The sequence below is a fragment of the Rattus norvegicus genome, chromosome 4, assembly GCF_021556685.1.
Source record: "Rattus norvegicus strain SHRSP/BbbUtx chromosome 4, alternate assembly SHRSP_T2T, whole genome shotgun sequence".
Taxonomy (NCBI): domain Eukaryota; kingdom Metazoa; phylum Chordata; class Mammalia; order Rodentia; family Muridae; genus Rattus; species Rattus norvegicus.
Window position 1 is genome coordinate 26,723,710 of NC_141537.1, and position 18,758 is coordinate 26,742,467.

The following is an 18,758-nucleotide window of genomic DNA, read 5'->3' on the forward strand; positions in this document are numbered from 1 at the left end:
GGGGACAGTGTGTTCTGCTTTCCGGCGTGTAGTTTTTCCTCTTTACAGGTCTTCAGCTGTTCTTGTGGGCCTGTGTCTTGAGTTCACCAGGCAGCTTTCTTGCAGCAGAAAATTTGGTCTTACCTGTGGTCCCGAGGCTCAGGTTCGCTCGTGGGTTGCTGCCCAGGGGCTCTCTGCAGTGGCAGCAACCAGGAAGACCTGTGCCGCCCCTTCCGGGAGCTTCAGTGCACCAGGGTTCCAGATGGTCTTTGGCTTTTTCCTCTGGCGTCCGAGATGTGTGTGCAGGGAGCAGTCTCTTCTGGTTTCCCAGGCTTGTCTGCCTCTCTGAAGGTTTAGCTCTCCCTCCCACGGGATTTGGGTGCAGAGAACTGTTTATCCGGTCTGTTTCTTTCAGGTTCCGGCGGCGGTGTCTCAGGCGCAGAAGTCCTGCTGCTCCTGGGCCCTCCCCCACGGGAGCCCAGAGGCCTTATACAGTTTCCTCTTGGGCCAGGGATGTGGGCAGGGGTGAGCAGTGTTGGTGGTCTCTTCCGCTCTGCAGCCTCAGGAGTGCCCACCTGACCAGGCGGTTGGGTCTCTCTCTCACCGGGTCTGGGAGCAGAGAGCTGCTGCGGGCCGGGCCCTGTTTTGTTTTTAAACACAAAGATATAGACCATCATTCTTTGGAATTGGTGTTGTATGAGTTTTTCTTTTTTTTAAAGACTGGAGAACACATTTAGAAAGAGACAAAAAAGAAATCAATGAAGCAGTGTATTTTTAGTTTGTTAAAAATACACCCCTCGCTCTTGTATTGATTCTGGTTTGATTTGATGCTGTGCCCTCATCACAGAAGTAGTCTTTGGGCAAGTGAACAAGATTTACTGAAGAAAAAAAAAAAAAAAAAAAGGCTAACGAACCACGACATAAAAAAGTCAGTTTCATGGGTCTTGTTAATGACTGCGTGATGGATGGGCAGCAGGCATGGCTGCCCCTATAGCGTTTGCTGGTAATATTGATTGACTGTAGTGTTGGGAGTACAGCACATTTGTTGAGCAGAGAGGGATAGCAGGTAAAGACACCCCAAGACTACTTGGGGAGGATTCTATGAACCATGTCAGAAGAAAGTCATAGCCACTCCTAGATTTGGAGACTCCTCAGAAAAACCGTGCCAATCCCCTCACTGTCAGAAGCACTGCTGCAATTGAACGAATGCAAGAAGACTCCTCTGACGGTGTCACATTTCCATGCCATTGCTAGATAAAAATGTTTTAATGAAGACAAGCGTGAAAGACATAGGCATACGAAGCGTGCATTCATATTTAATTATATTTGTGTCAACCTTGTGGGAAAACAATAGTCATTTGCTGTACCCCATAGAAGAAAGGAATCCAGGAGAGAGGACAATGTTATCCTTTTTTTTTTTTCATTCTTCATAGATTTTTTTTTTCAATCCATACACGTACTGCATCTACTCAAAACCTCAGAAAATCGATGCAAATTCAAAAGTTAACGCTGAAGGAATGGGGACTTTTGCATCACTGACTTTTCCCATGGTAGTTTTGTTTTGTTTCGTTTTTCAGTTTTCGCAGCGAAGTTTAAAGGCTTAGTCTTTTTGTTCACTGTGTTACAGCTTCTTCGATTTCCTCGGAATGTAGAGGAGGAAACTAAATACATTGAACTGATGATCGTGAATGATCATCTCATGGTAAGATCTGCCTCCCCATTTCTTTCTGTCTTTGCCTGCTCCTAGGTGTATAAAAACAGTTTAGAAGAAACCAGACCAAGTTGTGACTAAGCAAAGTCATTTGTGTAAATATATACACACACACTTAGGAAACATAACACATGCTCACACACACACACAAACACACACATACACACACAAACACCTATACACACATGTACACATACACACTCACACACATATACACATACACACAAACACACACACACACACACACACAAACATGCAGGCACTCCCACACATCCACACACATATACACATACATACAGAGATACACAGATACAAACACACAGATACATACACATACTTGTTGGAAGCTGGAGGACAGTTTTATTAGAATTTAAGGCAAACAGGCTGTAAATATTGGCAACGGCCCATTTGTGCTACAACATTGTACATGTGAGGTCTACTACACATAGCAAGCTGTCACACAGTGGGGAGGGGAGCTTTGGGGAAGAGTAAACAGACCCAATGTGTATTAGGAACAACTTATAAATAGAAAAGATGCTTAGGTGGAAGTAATTAGCAGTTTTTATGAGGGTCCAAAAAATACTTCCTTTAAAAGATATTTTTATACAACAGTGATGTTGTTATGACATCTTCATATGTGTCTGTAATGTATTTTGATCACATTCACCTCCTCACACCTCCTCCCCCATGTCTTCTCCCATTACCTTAGTCTTAAGAGATCACTTGGCCTCTTAGATTTCTTGTTCAGAAGTGGCTAGGAAGCCACCTTCCACCTGGGGCTTCTCTGATACCTGAGCCTTTTGTTTAAACTTGGATTCTGTGTCCCAAGTTAGGTGCTCATGTTGGCTTTTCCTCTCCCAGTCTGCTCATCCCCTTTTCTCAGTGAGCCACTTCTGTGTCTGTGTCTGTGTCTGTGTCTGTGTCTGTGTCTGTGTCTGTGTCTGTGTCTGTGTCTGTGTCTGTGTCTGTGTCTGTGTCTGTGTCTGTGTCTGTGTATGTTTCTCTCTCTCTCTCTCTCTCTCTCTCTGTGTGTGTCTGTGTCTGTGTGTGTGTGTGTGTGTGTGTGTGTGTGTGTGTGTGTGTGTATGGTGTTTGTTTGATATGATGTATTTCACTAGGGGTGTTCCCAGGAGCACAGATGAGAGTTTGTAGGAGCACGAGGGCCTGCCTTATCCACCACTTGTCTCAATGCTTGCCATGTGAAAGTGCCACTTTAAAAATATTGACACTGGGGCTGGAGAGATGGTTCAGTGGTTAAGAGCACTGACTGTTCTTCCAGAGGTCCTTCCTGAGTTCAATTCCTAGCAACCACATAGTGGCTCACAACCATCTGTAATGGAATTTGATGTCCTCTTCTGGTGGGTCTGAAGATAGCTACAGTGTACTCATATATACTAAATAAATAAATCTTTTTTTAAAAAAAGATTGAAAGTGAGTTTTATGTGATTAAGCCATGACTTTAAGAATACCACTGAGGCCAAGCAAACCAAACACTTGACCCACATTTACTCTGAGCCATCTCCTTGTGATTTGTACCACAGGGTTTCTTCGTCCTCTAGAACCATGTAGAACTTGTAGAATCTTACACATAAGCCGCATTTGCATTTACTCGATCCCTTGGCATGTCTTATAGATCGTGACAGCTTTCAAAAGAACAAACCTCCCAAAAGTAAACTTATAAGGTGGATGGGGTGGGCAGGGTTTTGTTTGTTTGTTTTTAATGTGGGGAGGGGTGTGCTAGGGACTGAACCCAGAGCCTCTTGTGCACCAAGCATGGATAGCATATGCTGCATTCCAGCCCCTCAATCTGGGGCTTTTGGAACTTTATCTCACATGTGAGATGATGTCATCTTGATCCGCATTCCACAGCTTTCCGCTGTGGAACAGATGGGGAACAAGGCCCTACCCTGAGCTCTTTGTAAGAAAGCCTTAGGAATGTTTTGGTATTTTCTATTCTATCTTAAGTTGATTATTTCCTGGTAACTTTGAACACCCTTCACTGTTAATCTGTTGCTTTCAGTTTAAAAAGCACCGGCTTTCTGTTGTATATACAAATACCTATGCGAAGTCTGTGGTGAACATGGCGGACGTGGTGAGTACCAACCCCATTCAGCGTCACCCATTGTTGCTTGTCGGTGGGTAGTAAGGGGCTGAGGTTCGAATTCCTGAGTTACACTTTAGCAAGGATGACCCCAGAGACCTGGGTGACATCGCCAGGGACTCTGCTGACTTTCATCTGTCTGGGAAAAGTGGGCTGACCAAAGATAAGCTTGTGTTTTGTTCTTATGTGTTCCATACTGTATAGGATAGAGGTTTAGCAAAGAGACTCACAGTGTCCATCTGGGAATCCGTTCAGAGACAGTACAGGAACTAAGCCTTTTCAGAGATCCCCAGAACTGTGTGCAAGCCGCCCACAAAATAATTCCCCTGTCTGCATTTTCCTCAGCACCACACATTGTGTAGCAGTCAATTCCTGATAGAATCACTATGTTTTTTTGTTAGAGAAACTTAAGATTTCATAAATTATTTATCTAGGGTGCCAAAAAATTCGACTTAGGGAAAGCCTTGAATGGATCACAGATATTTGTTAAAAGAAAACCACTTTTGTGTCTAAAATGTGCTTTGTTTGTTGGGTTTTCCTTGGTAAATAATTTTACTCAAAGTTCCTTAAGGGAAGTGGATTCAAATTACCAAATTAACGATCTCTCTTAAGAACGCTAATGTCTCTTTAATTAAAGCAAAGTGATTTCCAGGAAAGGAGCTTCGTAGTGCCTCATCAACTGATTTTACCGCATGTGCAGCCCGTGCTTTCATCTCGTTACTCTAGATCTATAAGGACCAACTTAAGACTAGGATAGTGCTGGTTGCCATGGAAACCTGGGCTGCTGACAACAAGTTCGCCATATCTGAAAACCCACTGGTCACCTTGCGTGAATTCATGAAATACAGGAGGGATTTTATCAAGGAGAAGGCTGACGCAGTCCATCTCTTCTCGTATGTAACTTTAAATGTGCTTACTTCTTCTGACTCCACCCCGAATGCTCTCTTTCTCCTGACTAAAATGTATCCTTCCACCACAATACGACTATGATATAATGTAGCGGGGCGTTTGGAAGACGTTTTTTGAAATACAGACTGTTTGAAAGTTTCCTGCTATGTAAATGATGTGAGTTAGGATGTCTGTTTGATTAGTTTCCCAATGTTGAATCAGAGCATTCAATGAGTAAAGGCCGAGTTTTAGCGATTCATTGCATTCGATGTTTTAAATGTCACTGTCCTCTCTGGTGTGGGTTCTGAGGTAAGAGCTCTGTCTCCGGAATTTATTGTCTATTTTTTTTCTCTCACTCTCGTATTCTTCCTTTTAGCATTTAACATATTGACAGAACAGCGAAACATGTTCTGTAGCATCTTAAGACCTTATCTGAAATCAGAACGATTGAGGAGAATTATGATTAGATGTGGAAGATGCACTTTGGTTGTTACCTTTCATTTTTATCTGATTTCAAATTTAGAGGTATATTGCCAGAATCTGACAAGGAAATTGCCCGTATGCTTTACCCAGACTCAAGACTTGCACTTTTTTCTTGTTTCCTTTTTAAGTATAAGTTGGAGACAGATGGTACTACTAAATACTTGAAGTACGCGCTGTAGTCTCTGAAAAATAATGACACCACGTGAACATTCTTACGTAATCCAGAGTCTGGGTTTGGATTTTATCAGTCGTTTTTAACGCCCTTTTAGAGCTGCATTTGTGTCTTTCAGCATCCAGTACGCTGCTGGGCAGTGTGTTTGATTGTTTTTTCCTTTACATTGAAATTTTTTTTCTCAGCCTTTATCCATGTTGAATTTGATACTTTTGAAGAGCATATACTGATTCTTTTGTCGATGGCCCTTTATTTTACGAGTGTCTGATATTTTGTCATTAATTTTACTTAAGATATTTATTTTGGGCTAAAACCCTACAAAAATGAGTCTTGTGTTCACAGTGTATCATTACTGTCAATTGATTTTAATAGGTATGTTTTTTATAAGATATTTACTGATGGCATGGGGAGCCAATCCTCAGAAACCTTTTTATTTAAGAAAGAAATCATGTGTGTAAATAATGTTCACATTCCTTCCTTACCTGGGGAATATATTGTATACGTAGAGAAAACAAATTGGAAAATAAACTCTGAGAGTGGCCTGGATGTTGGACCTGTGAGCAGTAAGCCTTTTCATTTCCTTTTCTGAAAGGGGCAGTCAATTTGAGAGTAGCCGGAGCGGGGCGGCTTATATTGGTGGGATTTGCTCGCTGCTGAGAGGAGGAGGCGTGAATGAAGTAGGTGTGAACATCTGTGCAATACAAAGTGGTATGATGGTTGAAAATGCTCTCCTAATACTTCAGGAGTCATTGCTCCGGGGCCACAGTCTCCAGATGCTAGACTGCTTCATTAGTCATCAGTATGGCTCCTTCATGTGCCCAGAGGACAAAATATGACTCGATGGTCATACTCATGTTCTGTATTGAATAATTTCCAGAGGAAGCAGCTCATAGAGTATCTGTATGTTAACCTTCATTGAAAATAAGAATAAAGCCTAAGAGTTTACATTGTTGAATGAGGATTTTCCGAATTTGAGTAATCTCTGAGGCATTGGGTTGCCACCTAACAAACCAATTAGATATTTCCTCCTTTTTTTTTCAGTATTTGAAAAATTTGGGGAAAGTCAAAAGGTTGAGAAGAGCTTCCATGGAGAAGTGCTTACTCCTAACACACTGAACGTAATGGGAACATTGTAAAGGAAAATGCTCCAATCTCAGGAGGTCCACAAAACGGAAAATTAAAGATTTGATTGGCTGCAGAGCATCCTGACTTCCTGACTCTCATTGAATTTGTTTGCTAAAGTTGCTTTCTGTCCCGCACGGGACGAAAATGAGTCAGACACATAAAGTCTCATCACGTATTATTCAAACGACCAGCTTAATGCTGTATAGTGATTAAGTTTTTCGGGAATGATATCAAGTGAAATTCGGATTCAGATTTATATTTATGCTTCCAAGCTATGAGATGACTGCTTCTCTGAGTCATATTCTTCCTTCTGGGACTTAATCATATTTATATGTGTTTGCTACCATTTAATCCCCAGTGCGTGGTCAATACTAGCTAGGGGATGCTCAGATTCTGCTAAAGAAAATGTTGAGGGTATGGTAGTGCATGCCTATAATCCCACCACCAAGGAGACTGAGGCAGGTGGCTTACCGTGAGTTAAAGGCAAGCCTAAGCAACATATAAACCCTGTCTCAAAAACATATCTCACACGCACAAAGAAAGAAAATGCTTAGAGATGACTTGTTTTCAATTGTTGGTATTGTTTTCTTGAGCCTATCTTAAATAGAAAACAATATTCCTTTACATATCTTTTGGTTTTGTTTTTCAGTTTGGAAAAACGGATTTAATGGCAGTTACACTCGCTCAGTCGCTAGCCCACAATATCGGTATAATCTCAGACAAGAGGAAGTTAGCGAGTGGTAAGTCTTAGTCCTGTGTGATTTAGTTGTCTTTATTAAGATAGACAGCCTGTTAAATATTTTCTAGCATGAGATTTTTTTTTAAGTTCAGTTGCTTGATCATGATGATGGGCAATAGGGCAAGATATGGAAACCAGCAACAAAATGTTGCTTTTAAAAGTAATAAAGGGAATAATTACGTCATTTTTGAAAAATTCTCCATGTATAACAGTGAAGACATGTGGTGATGAGGTCAAAGCTGAATTTAACCCAAGAAGGGACAAAGATAGCTCATTTTGTAATTTGACTTTTCTAGTGGAGAATTCTCAGTGGTTAGGGACTTAGACTGTGTTTTATTATGGTTCTCTTAACCTGCATATGGCTCAAGACCCAGCACTTACTTGTTGTGAGCAGACCTGATGCAAGGCCTAGGAGGGTGTAGAACAACTAGACCAGCCTTAGCATCCATGAAGAAAAAACATTCCAAAGTAGGTAAAGTTAACTTTTCTATGAACAAAACCATGGCATTTGAGGCAACAATTTCATTATATCTGTGTTTGTTTAATTATTATTGCAACAAATGTTATAAATCTGGATACTCATAATGAGAATTACCTCTTATGGGGAACCACTATTTCCCGGACGTTTGAATGCCATATTACAAATATCCATCTACTCATTTAAATTTCCAGATGTAATCGGACACCTGTTGTAGATGAAATGGATAGATCATAAAAGAATATTGTTGTCTTCAGGATTAAACATATGTTAAGTGAAAATTAGGATTTTCAAGTCAGGCAGCCTGATTCTGAGAACTTTCTGTCTATGCAGTAGTGACTCTCTCCTGCATCTCCCAGAGCACCCCCTCCCCAGAGGGTTTTAACAGTGGGAAGGCCCTGCAGTATTTCTCCTAAAAGCTGCTGAACCTGGGGGTCCTATGGGGTGCCACTAACTTCTCACTATTTCACTGGTATTTGTTTGTCTTCCAAGTAGCTACTTTAAGTGTTTTTTAAACATGACCATTTGTGGTACATGGGGCAATGTATATGACCCTCATGGGGTCCAAATGCATTTTGTTTTTATACATTGTAGCCAAAGCCTCTGTGTCAGTACAATACAAAGCAGCTTTTAAAAACTATTTTGGACACAAAGTTAAAAAACGAAAGCCACTTCAGTGCAGTTGTGTTCAGTTTGTAACAGGTCCCTGCATTCCTTGTCTCTTAGGTGAGTGTAAATGTGAGGACACCTGGTCCGGGTGCATCATGGGAGACACCGGGTGAGTCACTTCGGCCTTACCTTCCTGTGACTGATGCTGGATAACTTAGGGCATGGAACCGCACTACAGGCATTTAGGAGGCAAATCAGAAATGAGTATTCTTGATGGCCCTGCACATCAAATACTTTTGCAAAATAACTTATTTAAAACAAAATATATGAAACGACAACAGAAACAATGAGAGGTTAAGGAGAAGTCACTAGGGACTTTTTCAGTCTCAGGGTAGAATTCTAATGAGGTGAAGCCCACTTTCTCCTTCTGTTAGGTTTGTTAACTAAATGCCCCACCCCTGCCTTTTATCACTTTCAATTCAGCTACTAAATGGAAGCTCAAAATGAAACCAAAAAACTGTGGCCTGTATTTGTAGCTGTGTCAGGCCCACGTTTATGATTATGTGATAGCTCAGGGTCATTGGAAAAGGAGTTAGGAAGAAAAATGTAGACTTCTCTGAAAGATTTTCATTTTCATGTGGTCCTGTCTTCTTCACCCACTGTCAGACTTCAAGTCTTGTCTTTTAATTTTTCTAAATAAATTCTTAGAACCGTTCCTTTTGTGCCAGATCACTCAGCCCTGCTTTAGAGCTCACTTCTCTTGTGCTGTTATTATTTTGATGGAATTCCCCATTCTCAGGCATCTTCCAGGCTTTATGCCTTACCTCCTGACTCCTGCTTCCAGCAGCCTTAATGCTAGGGAGGAGAAAACTGCACACACTTGTAGGATGGTTTTCCAAAGTGAGGCACAGACTGTGTTCTCCCTCACTGCCCTTCGTCCTCAGCAAGGCAGCTGCCATTTTGATTTTGGTCATCGCTTATATGTTTTTTTGTAATAACCCATATGTTCTTTGTAATATTGTCTGTCTTTGTGTATGTATATATGTAAAACAGCATTGCTTCTCACACTTATGATTCATGATGTGTCTCATAATGCATATTTTCATGTCTCTTGCTTTCTTGGATATTATATTTTTTAAGATTAATCCATAATTTCAAATATGTAGCATTGTTTCCTAAATACCAGTGTGCTACCCAGAGTGTTTGTGAGTCACAACAGTCTGAAGAATAATAAACTTCTGTCAGGTGAGGTAGCATACACCTGTAATCCCAGAATCTGGAAGGTGGAGGCAGGAGGACTACAAGTTAAGGGTTACCTTCTACTATGTCATGAGTTAGAACCAGCCGAAGATACATGAGGCTGTCTCAGAAATCAAGCAAGTAAAAATAATAAGGTTCAAACTTCTTACTTTAGTGCATAGATGCTTTATATACCCATTATCTTTAGTCTCATTAACCATCTCATTTCCCACGATTCTAATCTATTTCCTTATTATAATTGTTTGTGGGTTTCTAGCATTTTTGATTTGCTACACATGTACACATGGTTTTTTTTTTTTTTTTTTTAGCTTTTCCACATTTGTTTAATATATCTAAACTTCAACTCCTTGATTTCCCGGATAAATTCTGTTTCTCTGGAATATCTTCCCCTGCTCGCTCTCTCTCTCTCTCTCTCTCTCTCTCTCTCTCTCTCTCTCTTTCTCTCATCTCATTTCTAACCATCTCTACAGTTGGTTATGATTTTAACCCATGCGTGATAATTTTCGTATGTGATGTATGTGTGCATGCGAAGGAGTATGCAGGTGTTCATGCATGAGAACATGGAGGCCAGAGGTGACCACTGGGTTCTTCCATTATTGTACTTTACCTTCTTTTTTTTTTTTTTTTTTTTTTTTTTTTTTTTTTTTTTTTTTTTTTTTTTGAGACAGAATCTCTCATTGAACCCGGAGCACATCCATTAGGTAGGCTGGCTGGTTGTTCACCTGCAGGGATCCATGTATAACCCGACTGCTAGAGTTACACATGGATGCTGCTAGGTTCAGCATTTACATGAGTGCTAGAGAGCCAATCGTAGGTCTTGGTGCCTCCTCCCACAGGGCTCCCCACGGTATAAAGTAACTATGGTAATACACACCTTCGATCGCAGGACTTGGGAGGAAGAGGCAGCTAGATTTCTGTAAGTTTGAGGCTAGCCTGGTCTACACAGAACTAAACAGCAAGACCCTGCCTCAAGTTTTTTATTTAATATATATGATTATTTCTGATTAGTGATATTAAATTTGTACAGACAGTCTCTATGGTGAGAAGAATCATTACAGAGAAATCAAATAGTCGCTTTAAGAATATTGAGATATTGGTAGCTTTTCCCTTGGAATTCTTCATCCATTAAAAAGATACACTCAGGAGAAAACCCTTTTGTGTAAGTGTCCTCTGAAATGGCTCTGCAGTCTGATCTCTGTTCAGCATCATCTGTGTTCCCCATGGATTTGTGCTCACACATTTGCTTCCTGACCGTCATTGGTACCGCTAATGTTGGCAGCACGGTTGAAATCAATACCACCAGTTTACTTGAGGACATATTGAATACAATTCATACATTACCCCGAAGAATGGAAGGCAAATTTCGGTGACCTGTAAACTTCAACTGTGTACATAAAACAGAAAACAGATTCACTGTTAAAAATATGGAAGATTTGTTTCTCATGATTGCCACGGGCTCTGGAATGGTCCAGGCTTCCTTTTTGTAATGTTTGCAGGATGCCTGGATAGGCTGGGACCCCAGTGAGTACCTTTGCAGGACTAAAGTCAAAATAGATTGCTTCTCTCCATGGGACAGGGACCCTTGTGTCCCAGGCTGGCCTTGAATTTATCCTCCTCCTGCCTCTACTTTTGGAGGTCTGGGATTTGAGGCATGTACTGCCATGGCTAATTTCAAAAAAGACTGACATCTAAGGCTTCTGTGCTGAAAATTAGTGACATGTTACTTTGGGAGTTGGAAACTGTTTCAGTGTTGAGCAGAAGGAACTTGAAATAGGGAACTTGAAAGTCCTACTTATAAGGGACGATCTGGCAGAGACATGCAGGGTGGACTGGAAGGGAACATGGTAAGAAGACCAGCCAGGAGTCAGCAAAAGGGAAAAGGAAGGAGCTGATGGAAGAGACTTTTCATGTTACAAATAATCTGTCTATTTAGGAGAGCTGAGTGAGGGAATGAGAAGAGTTTAGATGAGTTACACCCAATACAATGGTACGGGAAGTATTTTAGTAATAATTAAAATTAGTTTCAGCATATAATAATAGATTCTAACAATTTATTTATGAATATTAGTATGCCATAAACAAATAAGTCCTTGAAGGTTGGGGAGAGAGACGTGATAACACATGTGTTCACTGTCATAGTGGCGCCTGTCATCCTGTCACTGGCAAGGTAAAGATAGGAGTGTCACTTTAAGTGGACTATGTAGTAAGCACTTCTCAAAACACAAAACAATAAATAAAATAATTAAAAGTTACTCAATATTATCTTGTTTTTCCTTTTAAATAAAAATTCGACATAAAACAGTTTATTTTTCGGTGTAAAGATAAAATCGATGTTTTCTTTCTCCATTGGTAGTCACAGTTGGTTAAAAACAAGTTACTGCATTATAATTAAGTGTTTAATTTCCTTTTTTACTGCTGTTTTATGAGTTTTGGCTCTTGCCACATATGTAAACATTCATTTTTCAATACCCATTATTTCCAAACCAATTTTTGAAATTGAGATTATTAACTTCATGCTCTTCTATTTATTCTATTTAGAATTTAGTTAACTATTTTTTGTCGATATTTGAGTTATGCTCACATTCTTTTTATTTACATTATGACACTGTAAATGCTTGTGTGTATTTCTTTGTGCATATAGCTATTTTTGTAAGAAAAAAAACACTAACATCAAGAATGACTTGATCCAAAGGGGTGTGTATATCTTGAGGATTCTTAGTATATACTGACATTTTTTTCTCTTTCTTTTTCCCTCTGGGCCATTTATTACCTTTTTTTTTCTTCTGTTAGCATAAGTTTAAAACAACTTCAAAGTTTAGAAAAAGTCACAAGGTCAGTTGGAAAAAAATCCCATTGGTTCCCTGAACGCTGTGCTGCTTGTTTGGTGCTCCTGTTTGGGAACATTTCCTGGAGCAGGAACCCCGACTCCATCCAGCCACAGTGGAGTGGGGAGAGCCATCCTTCTCCACATCCAAGACTGACCCATGCACCAGCAAAGTCATTTACAGCCAAAGCTGCAGAGTGCAGCATCTCACTGGGCGTTACTTCTTTACCTACCTCAGCCCGGAACATTCCCTTAGATTTTCTTTGACTTTCATGACCTGACACATATTAAAATTATAGGCCATGTAGTATGAATTATAAACTTTGTAGAACTCTCTGATGTCTGAGTTGCAGCTAGCTGCCAATTATTCATTCTTTAGGAAATAAAAGTCTCTTGTCTTTGGTTTAAGTGATAGGTGCCATGCAAATAAATGAGCAATGAACAGCAACTACGTGTTGCTAATTGTTTAGACACATGATGGTGGATGCATGTATAAATCTTAGCGCTGTGAACCTGTGAGACTAGGAGGTAAACAAGGGAGGCTAACACTGCACCGGGGCACTCACTGTATGATCTCCTACAGGTACTATCTTCCTAAAAAGTTCACTCAGTGCAATATTGAGGAATATCATGACTTCCTGAATAGCGGTGGAGGGGCCTGCCTGTTTAACAAGCCTTCCAAGGTAATAAGGTGATCGAGATTAATTATTTATGAATCATTACACTGTCGCCAACACCAGTTTCCATCTGTTTGATCTACAAGAGAACTTTTCTATTTGACCGGATGGGCTACCTGTCTGTAATTCAAGTCTAGCTTTATTCTGGGAAGGTTGGGTTTATTCTGATGGTGTGGCTAGCTGGTGGACGTTACCTGGAATTTTGTTTTGTGTTCTTTCATCCTTTCTAGCTACAAAAGTGCGCGAATGTATTTTTGTTCTGTAACGTGAAAAGTTTGGTTAACTTTTAAATTAATATTACACAGCTAAGTAACAGTAATTACAGTTCACTAATGTTACACATCACCATTGGACAAACTATATTTAAAAGACAGAAAAATGATGACAGTTAAAAAGTAAAATAGGCTTAGAAATCTCCCTGTGATTAGGTCAAAAACCTCTTTAATTCCAAGAACTAATTGTTACTTCTTCTCGGCAAAGCAGTGTTCACAGACATAGGCCTGTTTCACGTTGAACAAGTTAGTAGGCACAATAATTTTGTGATCACTTTCTAATCTAAAAGAGACTGTTCACGAAGCACCTTCAGACCCTGGGAGCCTCATGCCTGTAATTTTAACAGTCAGGAAGCTAAGAAATAATAAAGCTCGCCCTGTGTTCAAAACCAGCTTGAGCCAGAGCTACCGAGGCTATACTGAGACCTTGTCTTAAAATAAAAAAGGAAAAGGAGAGGTGCAGTCTGAAAATGCCACCCTGAACCCCATTTCTTTGCATGCTGACAAAAGCTAATTAAAGCGAAACAAAACAAAAACCCTAAGGGCTGGAAAGATGGCTCAGCAGTTAACACATGCAGCCTCCCTGTGATCCGTGCTGTGTGGCGCACAGTTTCCTGTAACTGCAGCTCAACGGGATTTAATATTTTTGGCCTCTGCAGGTACCCGCACTCTCATGCATCAAGCGCACAGGCACAGGCACAGGCACACATGCAGTGGGAGGGGATTAAAATTAAATCCCAAGAGGGGAAATTAGAACAGCCCTCCTTAGTGTAGACATAAAAATATTTTTAAAGATTTAATTTTTTAATTTTACGAGTTTTGCCTGCATACGTATATGGGAGCTGCAGGCACACCTTTCGTCTCAGGACTCCAAACGAGTTCCAGACTGTCAGAGCTCCAGGAATAGACGATCGTGAGCTGGCATTCAGGTGCTGGGAATGGGACCTGGTCCTCTACAGGAGCAGCAGGTGCTGTTAACCACCGAAAAAAATAACCAGGGGATTTTCCCAGGTGGTTAGATTTGATCCCCAGTGACAGTTCTACGCCGCTGATGAATTAGAAGGTCGGCTTCTATCACTGACGGGTGTTTAAGAGTCAAGTCTCTGCTATGAAGTCATCATCTCGTGCTTTCCTTCGTTGTGCTGTGATGCATTTTATCACTGGCTGTTGAATCCAGCACCCACCTCCCTCACACACACACACACACACACACACACACACACACACGCACGCACACACACACAGGCAGACCAAGCATGCGCTGTACTGTTAAGCACTTCCTTACCCAGTGCTGAGTGACAGTGTAGTCTAGGATTCCTCACTCCACATTCCCCGCTTTCTTACTGAAGTGGACTTTCCCTGTCAAGCTGGCTTTTGTCGATGGCTAGATCGTCTTTCGGTGGTGACGTTCACTGTATCCTACTTGGTGCACATATAGCGTAAATACGAAGGACTAAACCTTCTAAAGTTCCAGGGTCTAAAGTGGTCCTTTGTGCTCTGAGGTAAGTAAAAGTAGAGTGAGAGTGGACAGCGTATACACCAGGTGTGCTGCTGTGCCGTTAGCCCTGTGAGTTTTTCATGTTGTTGTTTCTATACCTCAGCCCTGTCTGGTTTCCCTCCCACAGCTTCTTGATCCTCCCGAGTGTGGAAACGGCTTCATTGAAACCGGAGAGGAGTGTGATTGTGGCACCCCTGCGGTAAGTCCCTGTCATTTTGAGGATCCCTTTTAGGGAGCTAGCTCCATGCTCTTGGCAATAGTACTGTGCATTACGTCTTTGAAATTTTGTGGGATTTGTGGGTGGATGATGGTTATCATGAGTTTGAACATGCGCTTTAAAAAGTTATCTTGGTACTTTTGGGAAAAAAATGACAGCATTTTCTAATGTTTTACAACTGCTTATATTCCTTAGGAATGTGCCCTTGAAGGGGCAGAGTGTTGTAAGAAATGCACCTTGACCCAGGACTCTCAATGCAGTGATGGCCTGTGTTGTAAAAAGTGCAAGGTAAATAATTTGCCAATTAACGGCTAAAGGTTGAAAGGCAGGCTTGTGCTTAAACTGGTAAGGCTATGCATGTATAACCCAACAGCCCTATCTAACACATAGCAAATGTCTGAATTTCCAGCGGCTACAAGATCCCCCTGAAGTCTTCTGTGGCTTTGGTTAGTATTCCCATTTAATAGTAACTTACCCAATGTCTTAAAACCAGTACAGGAGCTAGGGCCTGAACTGTTACTTCTCAGAGACTACCTTTTCATCCTAGCTCCCTGTGTGCAGACACCTTAAAGAGAACCAGGTGTTAACTACTCTTAGAGTGGAAGATGTTCAATGTCGTCTTCTTTTCTTAGTGACTGGCTTGATACATCCTCAGGGAACATAAGGAACAAGAGGGATCTTTTAGATAAGATAATACTAAATTGACAAACAGATGAGAATGCATCTTTATTTCCTATCCCATTTCCTCTTTAGACTTACCTCCAAATATTTAAACATTTACATCAAGATTAAAAGTTATTTAGGGCTTACCTCCCCTCGTACATTACCTGATAATAATGCTCTGTGACCCGTGAGCTTTAGGAACCATCTATCACTATGTGTTTATGGAGCAGAGCCTCACGTTTGAACAGTAATTAGCATAGATTCTGTTCATATTTGTTGAGTGGATAAAATGAACATGTGTGGTCCTTTCAAAGATTGTTTGCTGACTGGATAGCTTCAATGAGTTAAAGGCATAGAAAGCTCTCATGGTAACTCTCCTCGTTGGGCTAAGCACCTTTGGCTCATGACAGACATCTTAAATCTGGATCTCCCTGCTGACACCAACATTCTAGTCTGGATAAGAATAAGGCATTCTGTCTGCAGTCAGGTTGTACCTTGTGCTTTGTAGGAGGTTAGCAACATCCTTGGGTTTTACCCATTAGATTCTAGAGGTGCTGCCCTAGTTAGGACAACCAAAATGTCTCTAGGTATTGTGAAATATCCCATTTGGGGCACAGTCACCCCTGACAGATACCTCTGTTTTAGGTAAGGCTCACCAGTACACTTTGGAATAGGCTCCGTCATGCTGATTTTAACCGTTGAGCTGCTCTGATCTAAGGTTGCTAAGGAACCTGCAGAGACTGGCTCAGAGAGGTCTTGCTGTGCTGCTGCCGACCCCCAGCCCTGCTAGCAGTGGTCCATGTTGTTTCCAACCCATTGCTCCATCTCAGGCAACCTTTGAAGAGGTGTCTGAAAGCATTCTCAGTAGATGATTTCATTGTGGCTCAGGTGCCTGGAAGGCTCTGAGGAGGAAGTCAGGGAGCAGGATGCTGTGCACGTTTCTATGAGTGGAGGACAAACGCATAGATGGACCTAGTTCCCGGGTGTCATCATTTTGGAGAGGAAAGAGAAGAGGAGGACAAATGCATAGTTCCCGATGTCATCATTTTGGAGAGGAAAGAGGAGAGGGGTGAAATGGGGGGCAGCTTCTGATAACTTGCCGTGTCCCTGTTCTGCTCTGTCTAATGAGTTAAATTGCAGTGTGTAAATCCAGTGAGACTCAAGATTGATCCCACAGCATCATACCTGTAAGAAGTATTTGTAGTAAGCAATTCCGCAAGACCCCTCCAGAGGCACAAATAATAGAAAATTCAGAAAGAGTAGAAGACCAAGGTTTAAATAATATGTAGAGATGAGGCAAGGGGTGAGAAGGAAAACTCAGGGAAAGAACAGCTTTGCTGGAAAGTAACAGCTATGTGGTCCAAACTTAACTTTGCAGTTTCCAGCAGGTGGAGCAAGAAGCAGGAACGAAAGCTATTAGATAAAAGCGTAAACCAGGAAGCCCAAGCCCAAATCCAAGGCCTACTTGGGAAGAGTTCCTAGAACTTGGGATAACTCGCCCTTGAACCTCCGTACTGTTTTAGCAGGATGTTGTGACATTTATGTGTGGTGACTACTGGAAGTTACATCACCTACAAGAAACTATCTCTTGCAGTTCTTAAAATAGCAGTTGGTTCAGTAACTGTGTTTTGTACAGGATGTCATCTTAAAGTAGTTTCAGTTTGCATTTTTCTTTTAATATGGTACTGTGAGAGGATTTTTTTTTTAATGTTTTCACAGTTTTACACATAGAGTGTTGTTCTTTTCAGTTTCAGCCTCTGGGGACCGTGTGCCGGGAGGCAGTGAATGACTGTGACATCCGTGAAATATGTTCAGGAAATTCGAGCCAGGTAACCTACAAAAATTACTCTATGCATGATGAGTAAAGGAAACCAGGGACAAGAAATACAAACGGGCAAGATGTCATTTGTCCCTGTCACATCACACTTCCCCCTCCACCTCCCTTAATCTCTGTATGTATAGGTATGGGGTTGGGGATCGAACCAAGGTCTTATGCTTGCCAGGCAAATGTTCTACCATTGAGCTCTTGGGTTCAATGTTCTTGAATGTTCTACGTTCAGCTCATGGGTCCCATCATGGTTGACTAGCATCTTTTTCTGTTGTCATCTTTGCAAAATCTCGCATGATGTCATGTGCAACATAACCACACACCTGGCTGTGTTTTGGCTGAACAAATAAACCTGGGAAGAAGGGACAGGTGGGCTACTCATCACAATGGGCATCTTCTTCTTCCCCAGTGACCACATAACACAAGGCTAGTAGAGAAATTTATGTTTTCTGTAGGGAGCTGGTTTTATTTAACAAAACTGTAGAAACCTAAATGCACGTCTGGCAGGGCAAGAACTGCCAACATTCTTCTTTGCTTCCAGAGAAGAAGGATTAAGAAGTGATATGTCTATAATGGTAAAAATGACTGATCTAAAGGATACAAAGAGATCCTTATGTAAGAGTATTCCCCCCTTTTACCATGTAATTAGCAGAGTTTTCTAAGCTCTGGTGGCATTATTAGTGACAGTAATTACCACTAAGCCTCCTAGGTATAAGGGTACTACATCGATGTGATTATAGATAAGCAGAAATTATTAAATAATCACAAACCCTAACTCCATGGTTCACGGAGGTGCAGTGTTGAGTTTGGCTGAACCTTGATAGAGATTGTTATAGGGGATTGTTCCCTTCTTTTAATATGTTACATCCATTATAAATGGTGTCTATGAAATTACACATTAATGATGTAAAAAAGTTTCTGTGACAGAAATAAACAGGATGCGAAGTCTCTCGTTGCCTTTTACTTGTATCTTAAGCATCAAGACTGTAGAAAAGGCTAGATGATGGCTTTAGAGAAGAAATAATTGGTTGGTTTCTCCAGCACATCTTTTCCCTGTCATTTTATACTGGCCATCTTCCCCAAGTATAATATATAATTCTATAATAATTAATTATAGACTGCCTAACCTGGGTTTTTCTCTCACTGGAGTAGTAAACCATATCCAGCCGGTTGTGTGCTCACCAGAGTACTTTATAATTTTTAAGCCACTTGAAGGAAAGGCGATGTGATGAAG

The 18,758-nt window shown here is 41.0% G+C and overlaps 1 protein-coding gene across 20 annotated transcripts in view; it reads left to right on the forward strand.

The window, feature by feature from the left end:
• The window catches only part of Adam22 (ADAM metallopeptidase domain 22), a 250,410-nt gene that overhangs the window by 177,645 nt on the left and 54,007 nt on the right, over positions 1–18,758 (forward strand). For all 20 annotated transcript variants that reach the window (XM_087659105.1, XM_087659107.1, XM_087659106.1 and 17 more), the window contains 10 exon segments: positions 1,607–1,681; positions 3,711–3,782; positions 4,518–4,684; positions 5,927–6,011; positions 7,109–7,199; positions 8,403–8,454; positions 12,953–13,052; positions 14,944–15,015; positions 15,229–15,321; positions 17,445–17,525. In XM_087659105.1, the coding sequence (XP_087515231.1) occupies positions 1,607–1,681; positions 3,711–3,782; positions 4,518–4,684; positions 5,927–6,011; positions 7,109–7,199; positions 8,403–8,454; positions 12,953–13,052; positions 14,944–15,015; positions 15,229–15,321; positions 17,445–17,525 (888 nt within the window).